This window comes from Prunus persica, chromosome G1 (genome assembly GCF_000346465.2).
Source record: "Prunus persica cultivar Lovell chromosome G1, Prunus_persica_NCBIv2, whole genome shotgun sequence".
NCBI lineage: Eukaryota > Viridiplantae > Streptophyta > Magnoliopsida > Rosales > Rosaceae > Prunus > Prunus persica.
In genome coordinates, this window is record NC_034009.1 from 31,013,466 (window position 1) to 31,024,899 (window position 11,434).

General features: G+C 40.7%; 1 protein-coding gene, 1 long non-coding RNA gene and 1 pseudogene across 2 annotated transcripts; 1 reads left to right on the forward strand and 2 right to left on the reverse strand.

The window, feature by feature from the left end:
• On the reverse strand, window positions 498-2,326 carry LOC18793392 (serine carboxypeptidase-like 50). The gene has a single exon (XM_007222037.2). It carries the CDS (start codon window positions 2,059-2,061, stop codon window positions 664-666), a length of 1,398 nt encoding a protein of 465 aa, XP_007222099.2. The 5' UTR covers window positions 2,062-2,326; the 3' UTR covers window positions 498-663.
• Window positions 2,581-3,572, reverse strand: LOC18788613 (annotated as a pseudogene).
• LOC109950629 lies at window positions 9,457-11,303 on the forward strand. Its single transcript, XR_002272880.1, has 2 exons — window positions 9,457-9,779; window positions 10,834-11,303. It is a non-coding gene; the product is annotated as an uncharacterized LOC109950629 (long non-coding RNA).

An 11,434-nucleotide genomic window follows, 5' to 3' on the forward strand; every position in this document is an offset into this window, starting at 1 on the left:
AGCAATATGCTTGTTTTCAAGCATATGAATCAGTGGCTCTGATTTACTTGTAGGTTTTCTACAGGTTCCCCTGCCATTGAAGCCCTGTACATCAAGTCTTGCACAGATTATTATACTGTGGGAGACAATGGCATCATAGTACGGGTTATGTGCTTGATGGGTTGTTGTGAAGTTTGGAACTTTGGTTACTTATGAGGGTCTCTTGACCCAAATGAGCCCCAAGGTTCCTTTCACCCTCCCATTTTCTCCTCACAAACCCGCCTCCAATAGCCATTACATTTTCCCCAACCATTTCACAGGTCTCTCTCTCTTTTTTTTCTTTATTATATAACAAGTATACTATGTTAGTCGAATTGTTGCCCGATAATTGTTTTGTGTTTTCATAATCATAATCATGAAATGTAGAGTGAGAAATGGAGAGCAAATTAAACACATTTTGGCCTGACTGCCTAATAATTTTGGCTGCTGGAGACTTTCATATTCCAATAAATCACGTGTTGCAGAACTAATCCCAAGTATGGTTTAGGAATTTATTCATCATAGCTTAAACCTGAACACTTCCCCTGAAAGGATCGGATCATCTTCATCGAGAGAAGTAATACAACAGTAAAACGATAAAAGTTGCGACAGTAGTACAACAGTAAAACGATAAAAGGAGCGACTTTAGATAACGAAATTTGATGACAAATTTTCACTCGTATTGCCAAACAACCCTTTGTCCAAAACCCAATCTTCTATCATTGCTTGAGCTCTCAATGGCTGGTCAGCAGGCAAAAGATGACCAGCCCCTGAAACCAACACATGGCTCAAGCTCCCCCATTTCTGAACATACCCAGCAACCTCGCTACCCAACTTCCAAACTTTCCGGTCCGCTGACAGAAACTTGTCAATCCCCTTCCATTTTATGGTCTTGACCCAAGCCTCAGTGGAAACCACACCGTCTCTCAAATCAAACTGCCCTTGGTACAACAAGACCTTGCTCTTCTTCAACAAATATTCCACCATGTATTTCACACTCTTCATCACATCTTCATTCAAAATATCCCCCACCAAAACACTGCATTCCTCAAAAACCAACGACCCATTAACCCCCAAAGCCCTCTTCACCTCCTCATGCCTCAAAAAATCCTCAACCAAACTGGTTTTGTAAGGAACGTTCTTTGTGTAATCATACAAAGTCGCCGACCCAGTCATGTTTTGCAACAAATTCAAGACTCTGTTTCTTGCATCTGTGGCCTCACTCCAATTGCCTGCTTTAGTGAACCCAACTGCTTCCACCTGAAGCTTCGCCAACTCACTGCTCTGCCTCTCATTGATCAAACCAGAGAAGTAAGCATTCACAGCATGGGTAGCCACCTGAATCTCTGGGTCTGTGAGCCCATCCCCAATAGCAACCCCACGTAAATTCACACCTTGTGACCCAGCTGCCAACTCAGCATTCCTCTTCAAAATGTAGTATCCAATAGCCGGAACATACTTGCCTGCATAGCTCTCACCAGTTATGTAAAGAGGCCGTGACTTAAACACAGGGTCAAGCTCAATAAACTTGGTAATTGCAACAAAGAGGTCTCTGGCAACTGAAAGCTGGTCTCTTGGGATCTCTTCTGGCTTCGCAGCTATACTGAATCCAGTTCCAATTGGATTGTCAAGAAACACCAGGCCAAAGATTCGGTTCCAGGAACCAGAATTGGGTTCCAGAGCAAGGGGCTCAGAAGGGTGTTTGTTAAAATTTACACGCCATGGGCCAAGCTCGAAGAAGTTGCCGATCATGGAGGAGCAACCAGGGCCGCCTTGGAGCCAAATGAGCAGTGGGGTTTGAGAGAGATCGGGTGAGATTGTGAGGTTCTGAGCTTCATAGAAAGTGTAGAAAATTGCAGAGCCTGTGGTGGGTTTGACTGGGAGGTAGCCTGATTTGGTGGGATGAGCTTGTTTGGGGAACAGAGGTTGTGATGATGATGAAGCTGTGATGAGGTGGAGGAAGCAGAAGAAGAAGAGGAGCTTTGTTGACTCCATTGATGATTGAAGACTTGGAGTGTTGAGACACACCGTCGGAATAATCATATAGATGAGTAAGGTGAAGGAAGCTACATCACACGTGGCGACTGGTGAGAACAGTAAAAAGAATATTGTGGTTTTTGTAATGCGGTATCTTCAAAATACAAGATGCCAAATAAATATATTATATATATCATATGTTCTTTTTCTTCTTTTTTTTTATTTTTTTGGTAATTGTGCCCGACTAATCTCCACTCGCAGAACTGAGGTTGTCGCTGGCCATCAGGTATTGCAACTGCTAGGAGTTAAACTCGAGAGCAAACCCAACCGAACCCCAAAACCTTATCCAAATGATGGACAAACCACCGAAACACTCTTGGTGGTTTCGTATGTTGTTCTTTAGTAGCTGCTAAGTTAACGTTGCTTTGGCTTCTCATCCTCCTCAACAAGGTAAGCATTGTTTGGTTACAAGTTGTACCGTACAACTGTACAAAATACAAATTAACATAGAATTTTTGGGCTCCATCCATTTGTTGTGGTTATTAGCGGGGATTTTAATTTAATTGATTAATGAAGATCCATAAATAAAACTGAGGTGATTATTTACTAAAAATTCCTCAACTTCTCATATACATTTGGTCAGAAATATTTGAGCAAGCGTACTATAATAACCACTGAATTTTTACAATAATATATCATCCATCAGGGAAACCAAGATTGCACATTACTAAACAACCCTATTTCCAAAATCCAGCCTTCTATCATTGCCTGAGAATTCAATGGCTGATCAGCAGGCACAAGATGTCCTGCCCTTGAAACCACAACATGGCTCAAACTCCCCCATTTCTGCACATACCCAGAAAGCTCATCCCCATTTACTTTCCAAACCTTTCGATCCGCCGATAGAAAATTTCCAACCTCCTCCCATTGCAAGGTCTTCACCCAAGCCTCAGTCGAATATACACCATCCCACAAGTCAAACTGCCCCGGTACAACAAAACCTTGCTCCTCTTCACCAACAAGTCCACCATGTATTTCACACTCTTCATGTTGTCTTCATACAATGCAACCTTCACCACATGGCTACAGTTTCTAAACACAGCTGATTCCTTCACCCCAAAAACTTTCTTGACCCTTTGATTGTGCAAATAGTCAGTAACCCATTGGGTTTTGTGATAAGGAGCTTTCTTTGAATAGTCGTACAGAGTGGGCAGCCCTGTCATGTAATGCAACATATCCACCACATGATGTCTTGCATTTGTTGCCTCTCTCTAATGCCTCATTTTGGCCAGCCTGATTGCCTCCTGCTGATGCCACTCCAACTCAATCCTCTGCCTCTCATTGATCAAGCCTGAGAAGTAAGCATTGTCAGCATGAGTGGCCACTTGAGTCACTGGGTCTATTAACCCATTTCCAATAGCAACACCACCTAAATTAATTAAAATCTGCGACTGATCATGATCATGATCAGGCATCATTAACTCATCATTCTTCATCAATATATAGTACCCAATTGTGCCGGCATAGCTTTCGCCTGCAATATATGATGGGTTTCCCTCATTAGTGGAGGAGAAAAAAAGAAGAAAAGGACGGGAAAATGTGAAGAAAACGAATGGAAGAGAAAATGAGAAAAACTCTCTCGCATGCAAGGCCACCAATTTGTCAGGAACGTTGGCTATAAAAGCAGTTGCCTTCCTTCAGTTTAAATCATCCTTCAGAAAACCAAAACATAGAGAGTTTTGAGAGATAAGAAAACCTCACTTGTGTGAGAGAGAAAATCCTCTTGAGGTAAAAAAAAAAAACCAAGAGAGAGTTTAGCCACCGGTGTTTGGTGAGATTATTTTTGTATTCCCATTATTTTTCTTAGTGGAAGATAGAGTGTTAATTTTGTCCATTTTATTTACACAAGGCTGGGAGAAGTCAGATCCTGGGAGAGCCTTTGATTTTTTGCAATCTTTCCCAACAAGTGGTATCAGAGCTTTGGCTCAAAAATTATATTCTTGTGTAATTTAAGATGGAGGAGTCATCGTCATCATCATCAGCAACAATGTTAAAATTGACTGCATCCAATTACTCCATTTGGAATCCAAGAATGGAGGACATCCTTTACTGCAAGGATTTGTATGAGCCCCTTCAATTGCTGGGACAAAAACCAGCAGAGAAGTCAAATGATGCATGGATCATTCTGAATAGAAAAGTTGTCGGACAAATCCGACAATGGGTGGATCAAAGTGTGTTCCACCATGTGGCACAAGAGACGGATGCATACAAATTATGGACAAAATTGTCGTCCATGTACGAGCGGAAGACCGCTCAAAATAAAGCATCGGTTATCCGACGGTTGGTAAACCTTAAGTACAGAGATGGTCGAAGTGTTACCGAGCATCTCAGTGACTTCCAAGGTTTGATCAACCTGTTGACGAATATGAAGATGGTGATTGATGATGAGTTACAAGCATTAATGTTACTCAGCTCTTTGCCTGATAGCTGGGATACACTAGTAGTATCCTTAAGCAATTTAGCTCCTCAAGGCGTTCTTACATTGGACATAGTTAAAGATAGCATGTTCAATGAAGAAGCAAGGAGGAAAGAACAAGGTGTAGTAGCCGAGTCAGAAGCCCTCGTCTCAGAGTATCGTGGAAGAACTAACAATAGAAAATTCCACAGACGAGACAAGTCAAAGGGCAGGTCAAGAGATGGCTCGAGAGGAAGGTCCAAGACAAGAAAGGACCTAGAATGTTACCATTATGGCGGGATAGGCCACATGAGGAGAGAGTGCAGGTTGTTTAAACGAGAGCAAGATAGAGGTAACGAAAAGAGTGATGCCAGGCACACGACCGCAACTACCTCTGGTGGAAATGAGGTAATTATTCTATGTGGTGATGGCTTCGTTATTTTGTCCTCTCAAGATACATGTTGGATAGTGGACTCTGGTACATCATTTCATGTCACCTCACGGAGAGACTTCTTTACATCTTACACCAATGGAGATTTTGGTAATGTGAGAATGGGAAATGACAAATTGTCCAAGATCGTGGGAAGAGGAGATATTTCCCTTGAAACCAACACAAGTTGTCACTTGGTTCTCAAGGATGTGAGACATGTTCCAGACATGCGTCTCAATCTAATCTCCACTGGATTACTTGACGATGAAGGATACACCAATGTCTTTGCTGAAGGGAAATGGAAACTCAGCAAGAACTCTCTTGTCCTAGCACGAGGGAAGAAGGAGAACACCCTATGCATGACACATGCAAAAGTTAGTAATGGGTACGTAAATGCTCTCGCAGAAGACTCAATCAAGCTATGGCATAAACGGCTCGGTCACATGAGCGAGAAAGGGCTGCAAATTCTAGCCAAAAGAGAGGCACTGATTGGGATAAAGAAAGGCATGCCTCTAAAATCATGCACGCATTGCTTGGCTGGAAAGCAGCATAGAGCTTCGTTCCAACATGGTCATGCACAAAGAAAACCCAATGTATTGGATGTTGTGTACTCTGATGTTTGTGGTCCTATGACCACTAGTACTCTTGGTGGTGCAAGATACTTTGTTACCTTCATTGACGATCATTCCAGGAAGGTATGGGCTTACGCACTTAGAACAAAAGATCAAGTACATGAAGTTTTCAAGCAGTTTCATGCTAGCGTTGAACGAGAGACTGGTAGAAGCTTCAAATGTATTCGCACCGATAACGGAGGAGAATATATGGGGGCATTTAGAAACTACTGTAGAAGTAATGGAATCAGGCATGAAAGATCTGTTCCGAAGACTCCTCAGCATAATGGCATAGCTGAGAGAATGAACAGAACAATTGTTGAAAAAATAAGAACAATGTTATCTCATGCCAAGCTGCCCAAAAGTTTTTGGGGTGAAGCCCTGATGACTGCGGTTGATCTAATCAACCTTTCTCCTTCAGCACCTTTGAATGGTGATGTCCCGAACAAGTTCTGGTCGAAAAAAGACGTTTCCTACAATCATCTGAAAGTTTTTGGTTGTAGAGCTTTTGTTCATATTCCTAAAAACGAGAGATCCAAGCTCGACGCAAAGTCGAAAGAATGTATCTTCGTGGGATATGGGAATGAAGAATTCGGTTACAGGTTACGGGATCCTGTAGCTAGAAAGATTATTAGAAGTAGAGATGTTGTCTTTTTTGAAGATCAGAACATTGAAGACATTCGAAGAGGTGATAAACCTAATAATCCTAGAGAATATCCAACTAACTTAGATCCAGTTCCTTCCCCATTGGAGCACAATGACGAGCGAGATGAATCCAATGATACTGATGATCTAGCTAGTGATCCTATTATAAATGAACCAGTTGATGGTGACATGAGTGATGGTCATACAACTGATGGTATAATAGATGATGCAGCGGATGAAGAGCTAGAAGCACAAGCCGATGAAGAGCCAGAGGCCGAATTCCAACCAAGAAGATCGACCAGGGTACGGAGACCTCCGAGTAGGTACTCTCCAGATGATTACGTTCTCCTAACAGACGGGGGAGAACCAGAATGCTATAAAGAAGCATTGACTCATGATCAACAAGATGAGTGGTTGAAAGCCATGCATGAAGAAATGCAATCTCTGCATGAGAACCACACATATGATCTAGTGAACTTACCAAAAGGTAGAAGAGCACTCAAGAACAAATGGGTGTATCGACTGAAGACGGAAGAAAACAACTCTAAACCCAGGTTTAAGGCAAGGCTAGTTGTGAAAGGTTTCAGTCAGAAGAAAGGAATTGACTTTGAAGAGATTTTCTCACCCGTAGTGAAGATGTCATCCATACGGGTTGTACTCGGTTTGGCTGCAAGCCTGAATCTTGAGATCGAACAACTAGATGTGAAGACAGCTTTTCTTCACGGAGATCTTGAAGAAGAAATATACATGGAGCAGCCAGAAGGATTCAAAGTCAAAGGAAAAGAAGATTTGGTATGTCGGCTGAAGAAGAGCTTATATGGACTCAAGCAGGCGCCTCGACAATGGTACAAGAAGTTTGATTCCTTCATGATTGAACATAGATATCGAAGGACTACTTCAGACCATTGTGTATTTGTGAAAAGATTTGATGATGGTGAATTCATCATACTTCTTCTCTATGTCGATGACATGTTGATCGTAGGACAAAACAGTGACAAGATTAGCAAGCTGAAGAAAGAGTTGAGCAAGTCTTTTGCTATGAAAGACTTAGGACCCGCAAAACGAATCCTCGGTATGAGTATATCCCGTGATAGAAAAAATCGGAAGTTGAGGTTATCACAAGAAAGTTATATCGAGAAGGTACTAAAGCAGTTTAACATGGATAAAGCAAAACCAGTTTCTACTCCATTTCCTAGTCACTTCAAGCTTAATTCAAAGCAGAGTCCCACATGTGAGAAAGAAAAAGAAAACATGGCTATGGTGCCATATTCCTCAGTTGTTGGTAGTCTGATGTATGCAATGATTTGCACAAGGCCAGACATAACGCACGCAGTTGGCGTTGTAAGCAGATTCCTGTCTAAACCAGGCAGAGAGCATTGGAATGCTGTGAAGTGGATTCTCAGATATCTCAGGGGTACTTCCAAAATGAGTTTGTGCTTTGGAGGTGGAAAACCTGAATTGATTGGCTACACAGATGCAGACATGGCAGGAGATCTTGATTCCAGAAAATCTACTTCAGGATACCTAATTACATTTTCAGGGGGAGCAGTTTCGTGGCAATCAAAGTTACAGAAATGTGTTGCTCTATCAACTACAGAGGCAGAGTTTATTGCAGCTACTGAAGCATGCAAAGAAATGCTCTGGATGAAGCGATTCCTTTAAGAATTAGGGCAAGAGCAGCACAAATACATTTTGCATTGCGATAGTCAGAGTGCGATCCACTTGAGCCAGAATCCGAGTTTTCACTCGAGGTCGAAGCACATTGATGTGCGATATCACTGGATACGTGATGTGTTGGAGTCAAAGCAATTACAGCTTGAGAAAATCCATACTGATGACAATAGTTCAGATATGATGACCAAGTCCTTACCTAAGGACAAGTACGAATTTTGCAGAATAGCAGCTGGGCTGCTGGAGCCCTCCACCTAAATCGGGAGGGGGAGATTGATGGGTTTCCCTCATTAGTGGAGGAGAGAAAAAGAAGGAAAATAAATATTAAAATAAAATAAAAGAAAGGACGGGAAAATGTGAAGAAAACGAACAGAAGAGAAAATGAGAAAAACTCTCTCGTGTTGTAAATAATATTGGTGATGCCCACATAAAGAGAAATGATGGAAGAAAAATGATGGTGTTGAGTATGGCAGTCAAAAGAAGAAATGATGGTGTTAGAAGTGGGATGATTAGTCAAAAGATGAAATTATAATGTTGGGGAGAAATCATTATGTCTCCATTAGAAGCCTTTTACTTTGCCTATAAATAGGCTTGCTCATTCACTTGTAAGATACACCAAAATGAAGAGAAGAATGAGTGAGGAAAGAAAGAAAGGAAGAAAAGGAAGAAAGAGGGTGAGTGAGTTGAGAGGAAAGAGAGCAAGAGAGAAATTCTCCAAGAGAGAAAATTGAGTGAGCCATACTTATTGTAAACACTAAAGTTGTAGCCCTATTATTTTACATAGTGAAAAAGTTACTACTGCTGCTCTCCGGGGACGTAGGCATAGCCGAACCTCGTTAAATACTGTGTCTCATCTACTTACGTGCAGCTCAATATTCCCACATATCCCAGTTATTTTACAACATCTCGCATGCAAGGCCACCAATTTGTCAGGAACGTTGGCTATAAAAGCAGCTGCCTTCCTTCAGTTTAAATCATCCTTCAGAAAACCAAAACATAGAGAGTTTTGAGAGATAAGAAAACCTCACTTGTGTGAGAGAGAAAATCTTCTTGAGGTAAAAAAAAAACCAAGAGAGAGTTTAGCCACCGGTGTTTGGTGAGATTATTTTTGTATTCCCATTATTTTTCTTAGTGGAAGATAGAGTGTTAATTTTGTCTATTTTATATATACAAGGCTGGGAGAAGTCAGATCCTGGGAGAGCCTTTGATTTTTTGCAATCTTTCCCAACAATACAAACGGAACGAGATTTGAACAATATTGGGTCAAGTTCAATAACCTTGGCGATGGCAATGTATAGGTGTTTGGCAATTGCAAGTTGGTCTCTTGGGATTTCTTCAGCCTTTGAGGCGATGCTAAATCCGCTTCCTATTGGATTGTCAAGGAAAAGAAGGCCAAAAACTCTGTTCCAAGCACCGGGGTTGGGTTCGAGCACAAAAGATGGTAGCTGACGATGATTATGATGATTGTGAAGGTTGACGTACCAAGGACCGATCTCCATGAAGTTACCAAACAAGGAGGAGCAGCCAGGGCCACCTTGGAGCCAAATGATGAGTGGGGTTTGTGAGAGATTGGGTAAGATGAGGCTCTGAGCTTCATAGAAGGTGTAGAAAATAGAAGAAGATAGTTTGATTGCAGGACAGTAATTGTTACTTATTAATTCCAGTCCTAAAGTCCAGTCGTGCAGCCACCTAAGCAAATAGTGTGGCCACAAAATTTAATTTTTTTACAACTACTGCCATTATTAACAAACAGAAAGTAAAGAATGTTCATCCAAATCGCATATCTCAGATACCCAAAATTGCAGAGATCCCAAAAGTCATGCTCCGTCTTTGCCAATTTTCACTGATTTTTTGGTTTTTTAACAGGAATATCTGTGGGTTTCTTCTAATAATTCACAATTACAGATGGAATAACCCCAAATTGTTGGATTATCAGAAACTGCGTTGTCAATTGACAGTTCCTGTATGCCAGGTAAAATCTCTCATTCAGCGTCTGTTCATCCTTTTCTATTTTGGATTGTTCCTGATGCTTTCCAAGAGTGTTTGTTGTTGCTTTTCTCAATTATTGGTGAATGGTTTTGCTGCAAATCTGTTTTGGGAAATCCAACTTTATTTGATGGTTTATGAATTTGTAATAGAGAAATATCATAACTGGGTTTAATCATCAACTAGAAACTGTTGTACAGGTAATTTCTGATCCTGTAACTATGCTATAGGTTCGTTGTGGTAAAATCCTCAACATCCTCTATTTTGGTTTGTCGTCATCTGTCTTATTTGTCATGCATTGTTTGTTTTGAATCATGATTAACAATTTAAGATTGTCAACGTTGTAGACTGTTGCCTTTTGCCTTTGGATTGTGCTAAATTTGCTCTCTCTCATGTCTATTCATTACATAAAGCAACTTCAGTACTCTTTTAATTGATTTATGGAATACTTGCCAATCTTGGGCTGAAACAGAGAGCACAACATCTTGTCCAAGCTTTGTGCAGTGTATTTAACGTACTTGATACCGCTTGCATCTTGTTCAACCAAAACACTCATCCATAAGAGTTTAGGGTCTCTCTCGTGTCTATTCATTATATAAGCACTCATCCATAAGAGCATATAATGAAGCGTTTGAAACTATTGGTCACAAAGGTTATGCAAGTACTGTAGTTTTTCTACCAAAATTTGTCAGTGGTAACAACTATCACTTTGTGATTTGTTAGGGCACTTCACGTAGAACCTAACCTACAGGTAACTCGTTGAGCGTGTACCTATGGCACATGTACTTTACACAGTGGGTAGGATTATGTTCTGAAGCATTTGGCATATACCTGTGGTACAGTGCATATGTCACCTATAAGTCATGGAGGACCTGTTTCACTTGCAGCTTTTGAACCCAACTTCTGTAATAATCATTTGTGTGCATAGTTTCATTGTGTCATGTATTATATTTCAAATTGTGAGTCAATTACTTGTATATATCTTGGGCACAGGTATTTGCTCTTGTTATTTTTAATTTTGTTTATTTGTATTTAAACAGGGATGGACGGGTCGATAGTTGGTAGATGCCGGTTTGGGTTGAAAACTTATTCAGTATTGATTTTCAAGGATACCAAGTACGTGGACTTATGCAGCCAAATTTGCTCTCAATTTAAAGAGTTGAATTCATGTGAAATGGAGATGACATACGCAATTGGAAACCACTAAGCATGTTTATTACAAGATGACATGGATGTTCGTGTTTTGCACATGTCTGTATCCAATGAAAACAAAAATTTGGTGGATATAGATATTGTTAGAGGTGGAGGTACATTGGATTTTATTTGGTGGTCATCTTGATGAGAGAATCCCCTGTGATTTGGGTTTTCAGTGGAGTTCATTGTGGATTGTGGTTGTATACATAATATAAGGGTGTAGGCTTTTACATTTTACAGAATATGATTTTAGGTTTTGGACATTTTAGCGGGGTCCAACAGCTATGGGTAGTACATAAAAATCATATTTCTGTCATTTTAGCCATGCTAATTGCATCTCTATTAGCATAACTCCAACGCTACAGGTAACCTTTGATAGTGTACCTATGGCACAATTACTTTACACGTCGACCTGATATGAAACCTAGTCTACAAGTAACCTCCCAC